The sequence below is a fragment of the Pelecanus crispus genome, chromosome 9 (genome assembly GCF_030463565.1).
Source record: "Pelecanus crispus isolate bPelCri1 chromosome 9, bPelCri1.pri, whole genome shotgun sequence".
NCBI lineage: Eukaryota > Metazoa > Chordata > Aves > Pelecaniformes > Pelecanidae > Pelecanus > Pelecanus crispus.
Window position 1 is genome coordinate 37,392,701 of NC_134651.1, and position 21,513 is coordinate 37,414,213.

General features: G+C 45.2%; 1 protein-coding gene across 6 annotated transcripts in view; it reads right to left on the reverse strand.

Annotated features, from left to right (window-relative positions):
- Positions 1–1,380: 1,380 nt before the first annotated feature.
- Positions 1,381–21,513, reverse strand: part of DNM1 (dynamin 1) — a 69,757-nt gene continuing 49,624 nt past the window's right edge. For 2 of the 6 annotated variants that reach the window (XM_075716013.1, XM_075716012.1), the window contains exons 16-22: positions 14,871–14,980; positions 14,122–14,233; positions 12,856–12,867; positions 11,425–11,595; positions 11,005–11,246; positions 10,383–10,601; positions 1,381–1,441 (exon numbers count right to left, since the gene is read on the reverse strand). In XM_075716013.1, coding sequence (XP_075572128.1) covers positions 1,381–1,441; positions 10,383–10,601; positions 11,005–11,246; positions 11,425–11,595; positions 12,856–12,867; positions 14,122–14,233; positions 14,871–14,980 — 927 coding nt within the window. Of the gene's footprint in view, positions 1,442–2,759; positions 2,833–7,100; positions 7,123–10,382; positions 10,602–11,004; positions 11,247–11,424; positions 11,596–12,855; positions 12,868–14,121; positions 14,234–14,870; positions 14,981–21,513 lie in introns of those variants that run through there. The other 4 variants (XM_075716015.1, XM_075716014.1, XM_075716011.1 and 1 more) reach the window with 3 other exon arrangements.

Here is a 21,513-nt window from a genome sequence, read left to right on the forward strand (position 1 = left end):
ATCTTACAAGGTAGATTCCACAAGTACCACAGCCAGCTGTAACCAAGAGCACTCAGGGCTAAATCAGGCACCATTATTACAGTGATTTAAGTCAGCAACCCCAGTGCTCCTGGTTTCTTCCTGCAGTAGTAGTGCTGCAGCCCCATTACACAGGGGCTTAAGGAATCTATTGCAATCGCTGGGATGACAGTGCTAAGTTCAGGAATTATGGGAAAAACATGGTTGTCACTGTGAGAAGCAGCAACCATGATCCAAGACCCATAGAACTCACTGTTTTGGCACGGAGACAGTAGGCACAAGTTTACCCAGTTTATACCAGGGGAGAAATCCCACTTCAGCCTAAAAGCAACTTCCAAGTAGGAGCTGGCCACATGTGTTAGATTTTGGTTAGACTATACTTCAGATACAGGCCCAAAAGACACTACTTGACAGAGAAACTGCAACTCAACACCTGCTTGCTGTGTTCCACAAACACCCTAGGCAAAAATACCTTTTTAAGAATCAAGCGATTTTGCGTGCAAAACTCCCACCTTCTGTATGTCCAGTCACTGAAGCACCTCAATGCATTTTCCTTTACAGTGGAGAAAGGGAGTTAACTTCCATATCTGACAAGCTGTTTCACTCTACTGCAGCTCCTGGATACCACTGTTGATGCAGATCTGCTCCACCTTCCCTATTAGTGATAGCACCTGCTTGCATGTATAACTTTTTAAGCTCTATGGGATGAAAAGATTAGGTTATAATTAAAGACAGTTTGAAAATCACCCAGAGAAAGAGCAAGAGAAAGAGAGATGGTTTTATTCTAGTCATGGAGACCTTCATTATACAGAAATGATAGTTTATTTCATCCAATAAACAAGAGTGACAGGTAGATCACAAACTGCATCACAGCTACTACCAGCACTGAGACAGTTCACCCACAAGTCTGGGGCAATACAATAACCCAACTGCACACAGCAGAGAATTTAACAATCAGCTCAAAAACTCAACATCAGGATTTGGTTAACTTTTTGGATATGTGTGTGTGTGTATATATATATATGTATATAGATATTCTTTCCCTACTTAAGTATTTCCTAAAATCCACATGGAAGCACAAATGGCTTTAAACACCTGGACATATATAGATTTTTCATCTTATATATATATATTTATAGATATTTATAACAGTAAAGATATGTTTCTCATTACTACAATATACTCATTTAACTCCTTTAAGCAGCTGGGAAAAAAAAAAAAACAGAACAGTTTCACTACAGTCACATCTGATATGTGTGTGTCACAAAATACAAACAAAACAAGCCATGTGTGAGATTCGAGTCAGACCATTCCAGGACAGAACAGCTAAGAGGCAGGCAAAGAGTCTCAGAGGGAGCAGGCCTACATGTCAAATGGTGGTTTTGGGCTCTCCGGGCGGGAGGGACTGGCCTTACCCGGCCGGCTGGAGTTTAAAGACAAGAAAAACAAAGAAAAAAGGGGAAGGGAAGGAGAAGAGGGGAGAAGTAGTAAAACAATAGTTAAAATACAGAAAAGAACTGGCATCAGAACAGTAGAGGATCCACAACAGAAATTAAGAGCAACAGCACTGAAATAAGATAACTTAAATCTGAATCAGGCCTGATTGAAAGCCTGCAACGCAGGTGGCTCATTTAGCTCTGGTAGAGACATGACATCTGAGATGTACAGGGTTGATATATTTTTAATTCAAGTCTTTTTTTTTTTAATACATGTAGCACGAAAAGTAAAAACCAAACCTTAAGAAGATGAGTTGTGATCAACAACGGTTACAAGTTTCCCCAAACACGTACCATCCACATGCAAGAAGAAAAGGCTACGGAAGAAGTCACCACAGTACCCAAAAAACACTGAAAGATGTGCTTATTCAAAGCAGAAATATTATTTTCAACAAAACGTTACACAGCAAACTCCCTGAAAACATTTGGTTGTCCGTTTGCAAGGGGGGAGTGGTGTATCTATTCCCCTCTCCCTGCTGGGTTCAGGAAAGCCAGCCAAAAATGATGGTGCAAGACAACTGCTGGCAGGAGCCAGGGTGTCACCAGCAGGATTTCCCCAGCTCTTTTGGGGAGCTGAGTGCGAGCAGGTCCATGTGCTCCCTGCACACTGAGGTGTGTGCGCGCTATCTCAGACTTCACTCTAGCAGGACTATGCCGATCCATTGAGGTCCCCCCTTTCTTGATCTCCCTGCCTCACTTTGATATAAGGTTGATTGCACTGTTCCCAACATGAATTTTTGCACCTTAGAAGTCAAACTAATACACAGGACATTTAATCTGTTCCTAACGGTGTCACATGTTTTGACAGTATTTTTCTTCTAAGTCACACTTTTGTCGTCTTACTACAAGAAAAAGAAAGTAGCTACGGATCAGTCCTAGGTGCTACAGCTAACTGATGCAGGCAGGACACTTATCCAGGCTAGACCGGGCAGATGAAATAACTGGATGGACAGCCACCACTTGGACTTAAGGATGTCCCTGTGGCTGATCTCTCCAAGGAGCCTGTGTACTTCAGGGATCCATGCCACTGAATGAAGGCTACTCTACGCTCACAAAGCAATACGGGACGCATGAGTGAAGACGAAGAGCTCGATCGCTAGGCTAGTGTTTTACGACACACCAGGAAGGGGTGGTGGGAGGCAGAGAGGTGGGATGGATGAGAGGAGTGACTGTGGCTGTGGAAGGGAGGGTGGAATGGGGAAGCCGCCAGCACGGCATTCGTCGCCAGCTGTCTACAGCCTCGAGTTATAAATCTAAGAGGGACGGTTCAGCCGGTCGGATTATGGTAGGTCGAGTAGGTGAGGCAGGGCCCCTTCTGCTGTGAAAAAGCAGAAAACAAAAACAAGAGAACACACACTGTGGTTAGCACAGCAATCGCAGTCACAATCACACATGCTTCTCCACCTCGCCTGAGCCAGCAAGAGAATAAAACTTGAGGCACAAACTACCACAGTGCAACTCCACAAAGGAGACTTACAGGTTTATACTAGGCCTCGCACTGGCCTTTCTGCACAGCACGGATCACCAGTAAAACAATCCACTGGACAGCCAGTTTTGCTTTCCCTCTGAAATTTGGAAGTGCAGAGATTTATTGCCAGTGAGTGCACTGGCTCTGGAATGAGAGTTGAGAAGCATGGACAACAGTAAGCTCCTGTATCAAGCACATGACAGTCACACAGCATGGATGGGGTCCTCTGAGACACGCTGCTGTCCGAGGTTCTTGGCTGGTTTGGAGGAGCACCTTCTTTCCCTGCCCTCGAGGCTACCGCAAGCCTGAGATTCCCTATTCCAATACATGATACTCATCTTTGATGTTAGGGGCAAGCTTGCTCCTTTCAGTTATCTAGGTCTGGTGCTCAGCAAATGTAGCTTCTACTTACTTCAATAAAAGGAACTTTGGCTATTGCTACTCCATTCTGTTTCAGCTCTTTTCCTGGTATTTTAGCTAGATAAGTGGGCAGCAACTTCAGTGTTTTCTCTCTGCATGGATTAAGTGTTCTAGGATCTCCTTCCTGTAAGGGACTGGGGGAAAAACAAAACCCCAGAAAATACAAAACAACACCCCTGCCATCTCTCTGAACTCAGTACTTGAAAGACCACTTCAAACTTGAACTACAGGATTTAAGAAGTCTACAAATAAGTGTTCTGCAAGTCAGTGAGTCCAATCTGTTTTTCCTTTAAAGCATGCTCCCTGCAGTGTCTGCAACCTAAACAGCATCATGATGGTGTATCATTATAATTAAATTGTTCAGTACCAAGCCAGAGTAGTTTTAGTCCAAACTGCCTGAAATGCAAAGAGCAAACCCAACAGGATGTACACAAAGTAGAGAGGAGGTGTTTGCACTGATCATACAGAACCAGGTGTCACAATTAATGCCTGAACAACTCCACACTGACAAGCTTTAATTTAGATTCCAGAGAATCAACTGACTGCTGGAAATGAAAGCCCTTCCCTAACACAGGAGCTGAAAGAGGGGAGGAAGGGAAAAGGAGCAGAGGAGGATATTTGCACCAGTAGAGTCTTCTGAGGTAGGGAAGTCTTCATTTTGCACTGACTGCAAGTCTCTAATCATGCCGGTACCAGAGGAGCTATACTCCCATAAACTGGGGCAAGCTCCCTCATCTTAGCAAATGAACCAGAGCAACTCTAGTCCTGTTCATTAGACCTCAGCAGAATTTATTGCTCCATATCTATTAAGCCCCAGATCTCAAAACAATTACGACTACTTGTTCCTTGCCTTGGGAAGTGATACATAAAAAGAAAGCTTCAGACACTAAAACATTTCCAAATATTATTTCCTTAACTGAAAATGTTAATGGGGACTGCAAGACCCCACTGTCAGCATGCCAATCAAGTTACTGCTCCTGTACAGCAAATAATGATGGGATTGAGCTAACCTGGACATTACAACCACCTTGGAAGGATGCTGACATAATACTGTCTCCCAGAAGCAAAACTTGCAATAAGATGTTACAGCTGGGGAGTCTGTGACCCCAAGCTTCATGACATGGTGGGATCTGTGCACTATCTCTAAAGGGTGCTCATGGTGTAAATGCAGCCATACCAACCATTTGATGGCTACTACTGACATTGGAACAGTAATAGCACTTGAATTAAAACCTTACAAAACTTCAGCTCAGCCTTTAGTGAGATGCTGTTGTACTCTCACATGTGTTAGAAGGCATTTTTTGAGAAGGTTGAAGGGCTTTTTGCATTTCAGGAGTGTGGACGGGTTGTCCTAACAGCCTCTATGGATTTACATGAAAAGGATGCTTGAAGTCACTGGACTTTATAATGTGTTCTGGCAAGAGAGTCCACTTGACCCTACTAGAATAAATAGGGCTGAAAGGAGCACAAGTAATTTTCAGGTAGATGGGCTGCTTTTTTTGTAATGTACTGTGATTGATTTTTGCAGACACTTATTTCTCTCAGCACTCGGAGCATTTTAGGGGGAAGGGCTGTCACTTTTTAAAGTTACAGCTTTTGTCTCTGCTCTGGTTTTCTGGAAACACTTGCAGAATCTGCCTGGTGAGGTTACAGAAGGCTGAAAGCTATCTCCCAGGACAAAAAGGGACAGAGAAGTCTCTCAAGCAACATTTACCCCAGCAGCATTTCAGCTGCTTCAGTCTGTCTCACTACATTGCTAGCCAAGCCCTTTTACATCATTGAAAAGTCACTTTCCTCTGTCAGAACAAGGAACAAAGTTTTGCTCACAGGGAAGCCTGTGGCAGTCTCCAGACACAGGAAGCAAGACCTGAGTCCTGGCAAGAGCCTGAGGAGACCGGTTACACTGGCTGTCATGTCCCTTGGAGTCAGTCTTTCAAGCCATACCCAGTCAGAACACTGAGCTAATCCTATCTAGAAACCAACAGGCTAATAGAGAGTTCTGCTGATAAGGACTTAACAGAGATGGTAAAACATTACATTTATTCCCTTGGGCCGGAAAAGGTTTTGGGTGGTGTTTCTTGGGTTGTTTGGTTTTTGGTGGTGGTTTGGTTTTTAGGTTCTTTTATTTCCTTGGTGCTCTTTATGCCAGATTAAGAACAGAATGCCCCGTAACAGCGAGTCCCAGAACAAGGTACAGACAACAGCAAGCCTCTTTCGTGAGGTTGTTCACCAAGACGCATGTTTCTAGGGCTGCCAGGGATGTCTGCAGTAGGCAGAGTATTGGAGGAAACTGCTGATTGCTCCAGCACCTCTGCAGTATGTCATCAGTGGGGAGGGCTGATGGATGACATCCTCAGAGATGTCAGTCTCTGAACAGTCACTGCATTGGTTTGATGTGATGTGGCACCTCTCAGCTCTAACTGCAGTTACATGCAGCAGTAAGGCACCATCTGCTGCAAGATGGGGGCTAGCTGTGAACTCCCTTGCCCTGGAACAAGGGCTTGAACTCATGCTATCCTTATTAAGATAGGACTTAGCACACACTCCCCCTCAGCTCTCTGCCACAACCAGCAGCAAGGGAATCTACAGCAACTGCTGCTCTACTCCTCTCAGTCAGACCTTTCATTTCAAGAAACATCCACAGAGAAAGGAAGAAAGTGCCCAAAACATCCACACCTGCCCTGTACTGCCCTATCTACCCCTTTGTCAATAACAGCTGGAGGTTTCCAGCAAGACAACTCAGGAGAATTTGCCAGCCCTCCCTCCTCATGCCCCCAGCCTCAGCATTAACAGGACAAGGTAGAGTTGCTGGGCCAGCACAGTACCCATGAACCTGCCCCAATACCCTGCTACTTCACTGAACAAGTACAATGCTGCAAAATGCAGGGACAGATACAAAAGGGAAACAGGCAGGAGCTCAGGGCAGAGTGTTTGGGGGGACGCATATCACTAAACCCTTCTTCTCACAGGGGCAGAAGGCAGAGGAGAGAAGGCAATTTGAATGGAAGCAGAAGAGCAACCTAGAAGGCAAAGGGTCAAGTGGAGAACAAGCAAAGGGAATTTGCTTCTAACAGTGATGATGGGACACAAGGATAACAAGGAACATTCAATGTCAGAGTTACCCTGCACTCAAACATGGAAATCCTGACATTAATGACCCAAACTCCTCCTGCCTTCCATGAGCACTAGGGACACAGTGAGGAGGGGAGCACTTCTCCAGCCAGACATTAGAATATAAGAAGAGGAGTCTGAACTAACAGCTCCCCAAGTCTGTATCTTGATCTTAACAGAGCTGACAAACCAAATCAAAACAGTTCATTCTTCTGATCTACCAGTCAGTGTGGATATAAGCCAAATGAAAGACACACACAGTTTAGACCTTATTGCCAAAGCTCATTCCCCCATCCCACCTCCTCTATCTGGAAGCAGAGAAATGGTCCTCTGGTAACCTTAAGTCAGGTACTGAGGCTTTCCCAGCTCCTGCAGCTCAAGCAGCTGCTCTGTCTCTGATCAGCCAGTTTTCTGTTCAAGACTCCTCCCTTTATGAGATCCTGGCAGAGGTGGTTCACTGGACAAGGGACTCTGTTACTAATACAAGAACTAGGCAGCAGAGGTGAGCTGCAGAGCAAATGGAAGATGGGGACACAATGACTCATGCATTGCAGGGAGAGTGCAGAACGTACCGTGGCTGCCAGTCCTCAGGGGTCACTGATAGTGATTCTGAAAGACAACATGAAATCAACATGGCAGTTCAGACAGTTCAAGGCAGAGGCCACACAGACTGTCAGGAAGGCGGACCAGACACACATGCGCTTGCACAGACACACATTTGCACGCCCCCCTCCAGAACACTGCACGAGTGTGCACTGCTGGGTAGGGCTCCACTCAGCCGTGCAGGACTTCACGCACACAATCGCAGCTTCATCTCTGCAGACATCCAGAACCCCGTTGTGCACAGGGCTGTGCCAAAAGCTGTCTATCTGTTCACACACCTACCGGCCACTGCTCACACACCCACCCAACAAGTCACACACTGTGAGGCTGACGTTCATGCCTGCTGAACGAGCAGCATACCTAGGTCTCAGCACCCACCAGCTGGGCACAGGTGGCTTCACTTGTCTCTCTCTCAGGATTCCTATCTTCTGACCACATTAAATGCTAGAGATGAAAGAAACAGCTCAGGAAAGAGGGAGATAACATGCAGTCCTGAGTACAACCCAAAAAGGGAAGAAGCAGGTAAAGACTTCTATTTTGAAGGTCACAAATCATAAGATCAGCTACTCTGACCTCCTGAATAATTCAAGTCATAAAGCTGTGTGAAGTTATGCTTACAGCGATGCTGATCACTTGCATCTTTTTCCTCAGATGTACCAAAGAACAGAGAACCCGTTAATACCTTCAACATATTTTTCCAATGGTGAGTCATTCTCACTTAAACTTTCTTACTTCTCCTTTGAGTTTACCTAAGCTCCTTCACCTACAGTTTCTATCGAACTATTTTAAACTGAAGATACTAAATACCTGGAGGAATATCTTCATAGTTTTCTTTCCCAGAGCAAATCCTCCTGCATGGCTCCAACAGGCATTAGTCCAAATGCAGTCCTTCACTGCACACAGACAGGACCTTGCATTGTTTGTAACTTTCAGCTCCCAAAGGTATGTATTTGGCAATATGGACTTCCATAGTAGACTGAATAAATGCTAAGTACAGAGGCAGGATAGTAAGTCAGTCTTGTTTTAAGCATACTTAATTATAGGCAGGAAAACCTTCCTGTGCAAGAAAATGGACCACATTGTGTTTATATGTGAAAGCATGTGTCTATACAATTATGTTTATAAGAACGAAGTGGAGCAACACTTGTTCACCATCCATAAAATCAGATGCTCACACAAAGTGGAGGCACAAAAACTGCCAGACTTCTACACGGGCATCAGTTTGCCTACACACACAAAGTACATCCAGCCACCACCATGCTCTTCCAGCTCACTACCTAACACCATCTCCTACAGCAGAGCCCACTCACACCATACAAAAGAGCTTTGTTCCTCTCACACACACAATAGTGTAGCCTGGTTAGCAAGGGAAAAGATGAGTATTAAAAAAGCAACAATGGGGATGGCATTCGTTCACCCATGGCAGAAGGACCCAAGTCCAAGTGCAGGGAACATCCTTATTCTATATACAGGAGAAGAGAAAGAGTCCCTTGTCATTGGAAATTCTCCGTTCAGTGAAAAATGACAAGCTGGTATCAGGATCCAGAGGAGTCTATGAACAACTGGAAGAATCAGAGAGGGGGATCAGAGAATGAGCATCACTTCAGCTTCTGGAATTACATTCTCAACTCCAGATCAGGGTAGTCCATAGCATGCAATCCAACCTACCACCTCTCCTTCTAAAGCAAGGGATTGCTCAGTTAAGTATGAAACGCTGTCTTCCTCTACACCAGTGCTGTTCCTTACCTTCCCGTAAACCCTTCTACCTCATGCTAAAGGCAGAAAAGCCATTAAGACAAGCTATGACAGATTTCTTCAAAAAAGGCCAATTATTTTCAGCCCATTTGGGGAATCCTATTATGATGATCAGGTATATAGAATATTTTTCATGAGTGAAGAAATGAAACTGAATGAAAGAAGAAATATGTAGACAGAAAGAAGCATAAGTATACTAAAAACAAAACCACAAAGTAACAGTATATGGAAAAGCAGGGTCACAAGAAGCAAGAGCCAAAATACACAGAAGCATGCTGACATCCATAGGTGCCACCAGCAGGACTGCAGTTCCTGGGGCAACACTGAGGCATGTGTGGACAAGTTACTGTGGGAGCTGCATCAAGGTGCATAGGGAGGACTGGGGCAGAGGCACCAAGAAAGTAAAACCATTTGCACACAGTCAGGAACTGGTCTGTAGTCTCTTTGGACTCATCCATCTCTGGGCTGGATACAGCCTGGCAGAGAACACTTCCCCTCTAAACAGGCAGTGCCAAGTATGAGCTGGGGCACCATCACAGGAGGAAGACTGGACTGCCTCTGCCATATACCATCACCACCCGTTGACCAGCTGGGTGTTTTCACAGAAAACGGCAAAGCTTCAGACATGTGCCACCAGCACCTACTGGAGAGGAGGTATTTTCCACGAGGGCAGTGTTCCCGCTGGCACGTCACTGGGGAGCTTCTGGTTATGTTCATTCTTTACTCTGCAATTACCTTCTCTTCCTCACAGGGAGACCAAGTACCCAACCTAAAAGCATTCCTGGTTCCAGACTGCCTCAAGTCTTGTTCAGGAACACATGCTTAGCTGCACAGGGGATAATCCCTTATTACTATGTTGAAGTGTTTGAAGTGACTAACAGGAAAGGAATTAAGTTTCCTAATGGGAGAGCAAAGCTGTGTGATTTGAACCCTCCAAGTTGATTACAGAAGCAACAAAAATGCCTAAAAAAAATCCATTTCCCTGCCAGTGATATTGCAATATTCTCCTAGCCAAAAACCCATCTGAACAGCTTACATAAAGGTCTCTCCAACTCACCTTGAAGAACTCTGGGCCAGGAGAAAAGGGGCAACTTCAGACTTTAGGGAGCCCTATGCAGGGGGCAACTGCCTTGAAAGGTGTACTGTCACTCCAGTCCTGTGATTTTTCTGGTGACTACCTCCTACTTGTGAGCAGAGGCATTGGTATGACTGCTGTAAATAAAGCCCTCGGGTACAAGGTCTTCTTCCCCCAACCTTTGCACAGAGGTTTGTGCAGAAAAGAGGCTGCCTCTCTGTTCCTAAGAGCTGCCTTGGCATTGTCTCATCTGTACAATAAAATATTGGTGGACAACAGTGCTCCTGCCTATGGAAACAATTCAAATAGTCAAAGACCGTACCCACACCATGCACTCCATTCTCCTTCTACGGCTGAGGCAGGCTAAATACTGTCAGGGCCACTACCCAAGAATTGGACATATCCCACCTGTGTGGAGCAGCATTTCAGGGCTTACCTGGGAACACCAGGAGGAGCACGATTAGGCCGAGAAGGAACCTGAGGTGGGGGCCCAAAGGGATCAGGAGAGGCACCTGGCCTGGAGGGCACAGGGGGGGCACCACCCAGTGTGGACCCACCAGCAGGAGGTGGCCCAGGAGCGGGGCCTCGAGACCCAGGTCTGGCGGGTGGAACCGCGGGAGCTCTCCTCTGTGGCGTGGGGCTGGACGTAGGAGACCTGGCAAACAAGCAGAGAAATTCAACTGCAACAACACGCCTGGGATCCCTCTGTGCCGCCATCAGGTCACCATCATGCTGCCTTCGGTGTTTCTTTAGTTTCGTGTCACTTTACGCACAACCCTTTGGCTTTCAAGGGCCATGCCAGGCTTCAGGTTGCCTTCAAAGCTACTCCAGGCCCCATCTAACTTAAGGGTTTAGAAGCTTCCACATCCTATGTAAAGATGTAGCAGCCCTGCACAGCTTTCAAGGCCTAGGAGCCACCCAACACAAATACCCAGAACTCTTCATTCACAGGGAGAAGAGGGGAAGAGAAGGACTCCCTGTCTCAGTAGGAGGCCCCAGCTAGCCACTAAAGAGGCATCAGGCAGGTCTGTGGGGCTCTCCCCCTGAGCCTCTGGTACCTGCGTCCAGATGGTACGCTCTGCACCTGCAGCCAAGAGTCGTCCACCGGTGGGGGCATAGGGGTGCTGATAGTGCTGGTGTTGATGTCCCCAATGATGTTGAGGGCCTCTTTCAGGGCATGGTACATGCGCAGCATTTCGTCACGTCGCTGGGCCTGCTCTGCAGATTCCTCCATCAGCGTATTTTGGTCACCACAGGAGTACAGGTTTGCCAGCAGCTCCGAATGGATGAAGTCCTTGGTCTGTAAATGAGCACAAAGAGGGAATGAATTTTCACTGTCTTTCCCAAAACACTCCCTTCTGTCCCCACCCCGTCCTACTTCTAAGCTGCCTTCAGTTTTTCTTCATTCTTTCTCTCCCTCTCTATTTTTCCCCTTCTCTGTGTCTCCCCACCTCCATCAGCCACAGTGTGATAAGTACATTGTTTATCATGAGGTGCATGATTGTCTTCGGCATGAGGTCTCTGATGGTTTTGTTGACAATTGCCATGTAGGAATCCACCAGGTTCCTGATCGTTTCCACTTGTCTCTCCAGCTGAGGGTCCATGGAGTGCATGAAACTGTCTGATCCATTCTCCTCCGCTTCACTGGCCTGCAGAGAGAAGGAGAAACAGACTGGTTCTTCATATGTAGTAAAATTAGTTTTTCATGAGTGCTAAGAGAAGAAAATAAGGGAACACGCAGGAAGCACATGCAGTAAAACTTATTTGAACTTACATTTTGAGCTGTGATTGTCAATGCACAGCTCAGCTTGTATAGACTTCTCCAGCTCAGATCTGAGGAGCTTTAACAATAAAGCTGCTCTTAGTAGAAAGTTATTACACAAAGGTGAAAGGCAAGAGAGACTCCTGACCAATGTTCCCAGGTTATGGCTCTAGTAAATACTCAAAGCTGTTAATTTTTACTTTTAATGTTTATAGCTTCCTGAAAGGTTCATCTGAGCTGGGATTTCCATGCCCAGATTCAGTTCAGACGTGAGAATCACTCACTATAAATTAAGCCTTACAGGTTGTCTGACACAGTGCATCTTTATCCCCATTATACAAATGAGAAAACAGATACAGAGGTAAAATAACTGCTCACCTCAGACTGCAAGTAGATGGAGTAACCTAGAAAGCCTTCCTGATCACTTTAACTGCAAATCCTGCACCATAAGCCATAATTATCTTTTCTTTCACACTAAGTGGATGAGTCTCTTCCTGTCTACCTGAAATGCATCGTTTTAGCTTCCCGTAAGATAAAACCTGGATTGTGCTATTTGACAGCAAGCAATCGCCAAGGCTGATCCATTTGGGATCAATTTCAAAGCAGCAAAGCATGAAAGAATGCTGTCTTTCTCAATGCTTATTAAAAAACAAAAAACCACACAACTATTTTATAAGGAAGAGTCTTTCTTTTAAACCATCCCAGTCTGAAGGACTTGCAGCAGTGTAGGAAATTGCTTATCTTTTGTTTTGGGGAACAAAATATATGAGAAAGGGCAAATTCTTCTGTTAATTTGAGCTTTTCCTGGGAAGATCTTACAAAGTGAAGGAATGCAAGTTTGTTTCTCACTGAGAAACGAAGTAAAGGAAGTGGACGTCAAACAGGACGACAAATTAAAAAAAGTGAGGGTCAAAAAACTCAAAATAAGTTTGCACCAAGATTGAGAAGTCATACAAAAAGATCGAAATAAAAAGAAAAAAAGGAAAACCCAAACCAAGAACAGAAACAAACAGGAGCAATCCAACAGAAGGTACAAAGAGGGAGAAGCAGCAAATGCCTCTCAGGAAACTGTGACAAAAGGAAAAAACAAGAGAACTATCTGGTGAGAGCCCCAGGCGGCAAAACAGGCAGAGAGGGTCAGACTTACTTTGTCCTTGTCCTGGCAGGCCAGTTTGAGCATATGTGGAAAAAATTAAAACAAAAAGGGACAAAAAATAAAAGAAGACTTTTAGTTGGTCTCATAATTTGGAGAAGATCCCATAATAGCACTGAACAAGCAAAGACCAATCCCGCTAAAAATACATCAATACCTAAATTACCCTGGAAGAGGAACAAATTGTTTAGCTAAACTGAAAATCAAAATGGGATGCTCTGCAAAGGCAATCGTATTGTTAGCAACAAAGGGCAATTTACTTCCCTACAATGGCTACTCGTTATTCATTACACAGTGTTTTGAGACAGTCAACCTAGCCATCAGCGTTCCTATATTAAACCACTCCATTTGCACACCAGTAGGTGGCACATGTCCTTCATGAGTATGTGTTTAAGCAGCCCAGCCTGGTTCAAAGCCAATTTGAAGTCATGTCACTGTTAAGGTCCCATCCCTAATCTTTTTTTGTTTGTTTGTTTTTAAGATCACATCAGTTTGTCAGAAAATGCTTTAAGGCAAAACCCACAATCTTCAATTGTAACAAACGGGAAAGATGAATGCAAGAAGCTTATTAGAAGCAACAAATACAAGCAGATAAACAATTATGACTTTTCTAATGGGAAAACTATTTATAGCAGCTTCCTCTCACAGAGGAACAGGAAGGCTTTGAACAGGAACATACAGCACAATTCTCTAGAACATACTTTTAAAGGAGAGCATAATGCTGACAGCAAGTGTTGTGGGACCAGGCTAAGGGAAGAGATAAGAGGTCTTGCTAAACTAGCATATTAAGGTATCTACCAAGCAAAAGAAAAATTCAGAGAACATACCTTCCTAACTGGGTGGGGGAAAGAATGGGAGACCAACTACTACTAAGCCAGGAAGCTCCTAACAAGGCTATACAGTAAGTGTTACTGAAAAGGAATGGTGCCTCACTCCACAGACATACCACTTAGTAGTCAGGTAGATAAATGTCCTCCTTCTATTGGGTATTTAATGCCCACAAAACAAGAGAGCTAGAAGGATTTATCAAGGCAGCCTTTGCCTACTTTATCTCCCCTTTGAAGCTGCCAGTTACTTTATCTCAAGCTTCCTTAAAGGAAGCACCAGCACATACTAAAAATTTAAATTTTTGTTCAAAAATATTCTCATCTCAGAAAAGAGAACAAAAACTTCAGACTTATTTTTAATGGAAGAAGATGCAGCTATCCTTAAGATACATGCTGTGTTCCTTCCCATCCCATTATTATGGCTGTAACTTACCCCAACACGCTCTGGGTAGACTCCTGCACGAAGGAAGGAAGCCTTCCAGCTATCCACTTCCTCCTGGGTCTCACAAGCCAGCTCCAGCTGCCGGTAGTCCTTGTAAACATTCCTGAGAGAAAGACAAACATTTTACTCTATTGCAAATCAGAGATTTGCCCATATTTAACAAAGATGTCAATGACCAGGGAATCTTCCCATCATTTTAAGGCAGAGACACTTAGTCCCTTGCTAGTATCTTCATGATGTCCCTGCAGAAGGAAAAGGAAACAATTTTTTTTTTTTTTTTTTAATGAGCAAGTTTGATTTGCCTCCAAATCAGTTGTATGTTTCAACAGGGCCTGAAAGAGATTCCCTTTTCAATTCTGCTCACTGCTGGACTTCTCCAGCAAACCTGGGTCACCTATCTCCTATGGCTTTCCCTAGTCACTCACTAAGAACACTGATTATAAATATATACTCCAGCCACAGCGAGACCCAGGTAACCACATCAAATAGCTGAAGTCACACTGCAGGCCATGCACTGATGAAGAAAGAAAATGGTACACACCTGTAAGACCAGAAGGAATGAAGTCAGACTTCTTTTAAAAGAAGTCCCCCATCTCCTCCAAAAATGGCTATCCTTAAAGGATACGCACATCTTTCCTGGAGAGCTCTCCCAACACACTCATCTCTACCCCCTCCTATCTAATATTACATAAAGCCTGTCCCTAGCTTCAACAGCTTGGTGTGTTGAGATGCGAGCATACCTCTGTTCAGTGTTGAAGAGAGCAAAGATGTGTTTGCTGGACATGAATCCCTTCTCAACATCTCGCAGTTTCAGGTTGTCCACTGGTAACATATACTTCTTCTCTTTCTCCTGAAAAGGGGATCAGTAACACATCACTCACTGCTCCAATGAAGCCTCTACTCTGCCAACATGGGGGAATACAGCCCCCACATCACCAGGGAGGCATTCTCAACCCATGTCCTCTGGTCCCTTAAGTCTGTGAGAAAAGGGGACCTCTAGAAACAAGAGTTTGTCCTTCCCAACCGCTTTTGTCATGTGGCCCAACAACCCTGCCCCATTAACTCCTCCAGGAGCAAGCAGCAACGTGGCACTGTCCCAATTTCACAGGTTGTGATCAACATTAAGGTCCTCGCTCTTCCCAGCAAGGGGTCAGTCGGCACCAAGACCCTCACCAGCCACCTGACACTCAGAGAGGGTCTGCCTGGAAAAGGCTCCTCATGCCTCTGTTCTCAGCATTAATGGAGGGGGAAACACTGCTGCTGGTCAGAGAGGGAACACAGTAGCCCTCACAGCCACAGCTCCACTGTCACCACCTCAGTGTTTTACTTTTAATCACTACAAGCCTATATCCAGGTTCAAGAAAAGCCAGGCATGTGATAGAGAAGCTGGTTTGACCCAGAAGTTACGGGCTACATCAACTTAAATTCACCTCTTCAGAAAAGCTGACTTTCACTTCATCCTATCACTGTCCTACATTCTGTTGGGTACTCTGAGCACTTTTAAAGTATGAATTAAGCAATAATAAATATGCATCAGGAGATCAAAGAGCAAATCTGGCTACAATAATACAGGTTACTGTAAGGTTACCTGAAGGCCTCCTGTGTTGAAAAAAATGAAGTAACTATGCTCATTAATGAAAATCTCATGCTCTGAATGATTAGAAGCTCAAGCAATAGGGGCACTTTACTGCTTGGTGAATGCTAAAAACAAGAGTCTGAAATTCCAGTGACCAGACTCGGAGAGCTTTAAAGGACCCCTTTTTCAGAGTAATGGCAACTGCAACCCTCCAGTCTGGTTCCTCTGAGACATCTGCAGCTAAACACAGAACAATGCACCCAAAAACCAAACTCAACGTTTTTGACCCTCAGTATCATCTTTTAAAAAACAAACTCGATCTTAATTTTTACATTTACATTCAGACACTAAGTCAGAGATCATTCTCCCTGCTTAGTCTCTAATCAGGTTCTACAACAAATTAACAGAAGTGAGTTTGGTTTAAGGTCCCCATTTGGAACATCCGGTTCCAGCTGGGTATTATACCCCAACATAACAAGAGAGGGAGCCATCACACTGGTCTCCAAAAGGCAGAATTTGGCTATCCAAGACTGAAATAGAAACAGAGCATACTTGTGTGCAAGCATGCATGTGTGACTGTCCCCTTGTGAGCATCTTGTGTGTTTGTAGACCTTTCTTGGCTGGAAACAACAAAACATGATTGCTCTCAGGGGAAACAAGAATGGAAAACAAAGATGGTCAGTGAGCAGAGATCCTGAAGATCTAGCTAGAAAAGAAGGGCAGGGCAGAATAGCAGATAAGGATGACAAAGCTGCTGAGCTCAAACACCCAGAGGATAGCAAGTCTAGCCCAACATCCTCCTAAGTTTCAGTTAAATTGACTTGACTTTGCTAAGGGTACCAGACACTACAGAGTTCAGACATGGCCCAAAGATCAAGCTATACCAGTCCATTACAAAATTTATGCAACAAGAATATCCCAGAAGCCAGCATCTAGAAAACAGAAGAGATCACTTTGGTAGCTGCCAAACTCTCCATTCTCTCCCAGCAAAGATGCCAGGCTATGAAAGCAGAAGACCTCTTCCAAGCAAGTCCCCCTGGATTTTTTAATATTGTTGATCAGTCTAGATTTGAGGTGGGCAAGCATTTTTGTGATGGGACATGTCAGCTAGGTACTGGTCTTAAAGCCACACAGACCACTTCAGGTTCTGTAAGCCACAAACAGCTTCCAGCTTTCTATTACTTTTGGTTATTACTATGCTGGATTAGGTTGAACTAGTGACCTAGAAGTGAAGTACAACTGCTACGTCCCTAGGCAAGACAGGCCATTCCCACTGCAGTCTCACTTAACTGGAACTCCCTGCATCCATCCCACAGAGTGTCTGGGCTAGTCAAAAAATAACTGATGTTAAAGCTGCCTGAGAAAAATAATTCTGCATTAGAACCACATCATTCCATAAAAATTTAGCAATGGAGTCATTCTTCAGGAAAAAGTCAAAAGGTAAGGGAATCCCATGTCCCAGATATGGAAATACATGCTCTTTACCAGAGTTTTGACTTTCACCCCTTCCAAGCGCTTTCATAAATGCTGCCACGTGATCAAGACAACACTATCTCTGCATGCTGATCTTTCCATGCACCATAGGAAAGACATGTATATTTGTCTGCCAGCATAAAATCTCAGTCCTCTGACTCCAAGGCAGCAAGAGCAATCAAACGGAGGACTCTGGCACAAGGCAAGAAACCCCCAACCCACACATGCTGCAGGGCAATGCACACTGCAACGAGCCCCTGCCACGCTCCATCTCCCCCCACCCCACCCCCCTCCAAGTCCCCCACTTCAGTCTTTCCAGCTTCTCAGTTTTCAACCCAGCCTGTTTTATATCAACACTCTGACTTCATTTCCTGGATGTAGAGACAGGAAAGCGTGGAACAAGCTGCCAAGGGCTGAGCCTCTCAAAACTTTGGCTGAGCCCTCTGCCCATATGTTAGCAATCTGGCAGTATGTGTGATGGCTGAATAGCATCCTGGCCAAGAGGGGAAAAGGGCTTCTCTCTCTAGCTTTCCAGACTTGGAGGTGGGGGGAAGAAAAGGAAGAGCCAGCACACATCGAAATGGGAAAGTAGTTTGTGTAATACTACATTCAAAACCCTCAGTCTGATCCCAAGAGGCTTATTTGCTCACAAGTTATCTCCTCTCATCTATAAGGAAAAAAAAAAAAGGCAAAACTCTCTCTCAGCAGCAGCGTATGCATTATGTAAAACGTGCACATTGGCTGTGAGTTAATCTGTAGAGCCATGAGGCCAGGAGAGGTAGTGAAGCAGCAGCAGCACTCAGATTGGCTGCACAAAACAGAACATGGATGCTCAGCGTTGGCTAGGGAATGTTGTAGGCATGGGGCTAGCTACTCCTAATCAGGGCTGCTGCTCCCAACGGGACTCACACCACTTGCATGAAGAACTGTGGAAAGAGATGACTGCAAGCTACTTGCACAGGCAGGATAAGTGCCAGAGGATTACTCCCCCGCCCCCAACATAGTGCAGATACAGCCATATGGCTCTGTACTTTGCATCTACCAAAGAAAGAAAATACACATGGCCAGGAAGGAGACCAGGATCCATTAGCCATTCCAATTGTGGGCTGTGAAACAATAGCTGGAGGAAAAACGGACACTGCAGTTGCAGCCTGATGTTGCAACATCCTTATTGTTGCTACACACCTCCTTATTGTGGCTAAATTCTAGATATTGGTTTTGGCCAGAGACAGCAGTGGTTTGCACTTCTGAATCATTTGTTGCCATCCTATAGGTAATAACCTACAAGGTCACAAAATTCAGCGGGCAGCAAGCCAGCCTGACTCAAAGCATTTCCTCCATTCAACTGGACTGCCTCAACAGCAAGTTAAATTTTCCTACCCTTGGATACATGTGAAATGAAGCTGACAGATGCATGTGTGGGCTCCCCTAAGGTTGGAAATTGGCACACGCAGTACAAGAAAGTAAATGACAGAATTATTAGGTCTCAGTTTGCATTTGGAGCACAAATAAACTAATTAAAGGTTTCCCTGTAGCTGTTATGACAAACACCTCCTTTTGCGCAGAGGCAAGGGTCTATCAATATGGGAGAAAGAGCATTGTCATTGTTTTAATTGGTGGCCATGTGAAGTTAGGAGAAATTCATCTTGGTTAAGCCTCTTAATCTCCTTTCCTTCTTGTAAGATGTAAAGCATTATGGGTAAACAAACCTGCCCCAGAGATGACTGGAGTTTCAGTCAAATCATTTGTTAAACACATGCATGGCATTTTGGGAACTCCTGTAATAAAAAACTCTACTCAAATGGAAAAAAACCATTAACCTCATAATTGATAATAAACACACTGCATGAATACATGCACACTACAAGATTATTAAGAAGAAGTCTCTAAAAAAACACCAGTCTGGAGTATTTGAAAGCAAGTTAGTTGAGCATTTTAAATTGAACACCACCCCCACCCCCCCAAACAATACATTACCAACCACTTTCTGCTTCTTGTCTTTGCAAAGAAAATGTACCTTAGAAGAGATTAATTTCTGAGCTGTGATTCTTCCAGGAAGCCCTAGTCACCCCACAACATACATGCATCTTGCGACCATCTTTCCAAAACACAGCCCACCCATATCACTTAACTTTTACTCTCAGAGCATAATTTACTGGACACTGCAATCACCACTCCAAGCTGCAAAGCAGCTGTAATGGCTTGTTTACACCAGAAAGCTGCATTGGTTTAACTTAAACAACACATCCTAAGATTTTAAGCTGATTTAGTTCAAAAGCTCTGTAGACACTAGGCCTGGACTCATGTGATTAACCACAACTATTACTGTTGGCTTAGTAAGTACAGCAATAGTAATCAACTCACCTCCACACAGATTTTTATTTACAGCAGCTGAAATAATGTGCAAATTTAAACATGCAGCTATGTGCAACCCTAGGAAGCCATCAGAGGGTGTATGAGAAAGTACAGGCAGAAACTGAGTAGCTTAAGAGAGGTTACAGTGCCCCAAACTCCACTGTTGTGACCTCTCTAAGGTCACAGCAATGCCCACCAGCCTTTGCAAAGGACAAGCAGGCATTTCTTCCTACACCTGTCCCTGTGCCAGGACAGGGATGAGTTGTCCCTGACTATTTGACTTGCTTTGATGAGGCGAAGTGCAACACACATGCAAAGTGTTGCACACCTCTGGGAAAAGGAGCGGGTTGGTTACCTATCCCCAGCGCATGGTTAGAGCGAAACAGAGTTCTGGGTATTCCTGTTTTTGACCACGAATCTTAACCACCCACCAGCATGCACACAAGAGAAGGGGATCCTGGAAAGGAGACATGCAGTGTACATAAAGCCCTCTTTATCCCTGCAGCACCAGGGAGAGAGGGAGCAAACCGCACAGGCTAGGGCTAACATCTGGAATCGTTACATGGGAGCCAAGCACCACAGAAAGCGACAGCATTCCTCAAGTTTCCACGTGGGGTAGGGAACCTTCCTTTCCCCCGCACAACCCCATCCGTCAGCCGGCTCACTTCCTGCCAACCTCCAGCCTTCCCAGCAGCCAGCAAGCTCCTCCCTCGAGTCTAGTTAGCTTTCCACTGCCACGTCAATTGAGGCAGAAGGACAGAAGGGAAGCAAGAAGGGAGGGAGCGAAAACCAGAAGAGGGAGGGAGGGAGGCTCAGCAATGCCAGACATAGTGGGGGGAGAAAAAGAGGGGATGTGGATTGCTCCTGCAGTAGCCAGAGGTGAGCTGCAAAGGCAACTGGCCAAGGCAGGTCAAAGGAGCCTTTCGAGGACTTGAAAGCAAACACTGGTCCTGTTTGAGCTTTGCTCCAGACATCAGGCAAAGGGCTGATCTACAGGACAGAATTGGGCAGAAGGCAATGAGGGTGCATGGGGCCTGGGAATCCTCCCACACAGCTCCATGGGGAAGAAGAGGAGTTGAATGAAGCAACAAGTTCTGCACACCTGGGTGACAGCCAAAACTTCACAGCATTTCCTCCCCAAAAAGAAGTAATTGATTTATCTTTTTTTCTCTCTTTCTAAAAAGGTGCAGCATACCCCAGGTGGAAACCAGGTACCAGCCTGACACCAGCACTTGAAGAGGAAGGAGCTTGGAAGTTTGCTCTAAATTGGAAACATGCAGAGAGCAGTATTTCTTCTTCCCAGCTGCCAGAGGAGGATGTTTCTTCAATCAGGACTTGGACTTTCTTTCACCCCATCTCTGTCCCTAAAACCCCATCCCAAAAGCAGGGAGGGGAAAGGACTAATGAGCTGCTGATAGCCGGAGAGCAGATCACAGAGGCTCCACTCCGTCTGCCCAGTGTTCAGACTACCTGTTCAGGACTACGAGATTGTACAGTAGTCTGCACATTGGTTAGGCTGTGCTGGGATACACCACACACTGCCAGTGCTGCACGGGGACAGCAACACCTGCACGGCAGAGGGACATGCTTGGAGAGGGTGGGCTGTGGGGATAACTGCATGCAAAGTTCACTCATCCCTCAGCCTGGGATGATATAACCCTTTGGAGCCATGCCTGATCATCACTTTTACCTGCCTGTTCACCAGTCTACTCACAACCCTCCTATTCCTCCTCCATCTCTCTCATCCCCTTCTTAGCTGTTATTTCTTTCAGCTTCATGCACGTGTCCCAGGGGTAGCTGTGCTCAGGATGGCTTGTGTTTCACATGCTAAACTTTGCCATAAAATGCAGAGATAGACACATGGGCCTGGCAGAGTTACAACCGCACTGTGCTTTGCTACCTGAGAAGGCAGGATCAAGCAGAGAAAGGTGACTGGAGAAAGGGAATTTCACATCATGAGGAGTGCTGGTCATTAATAA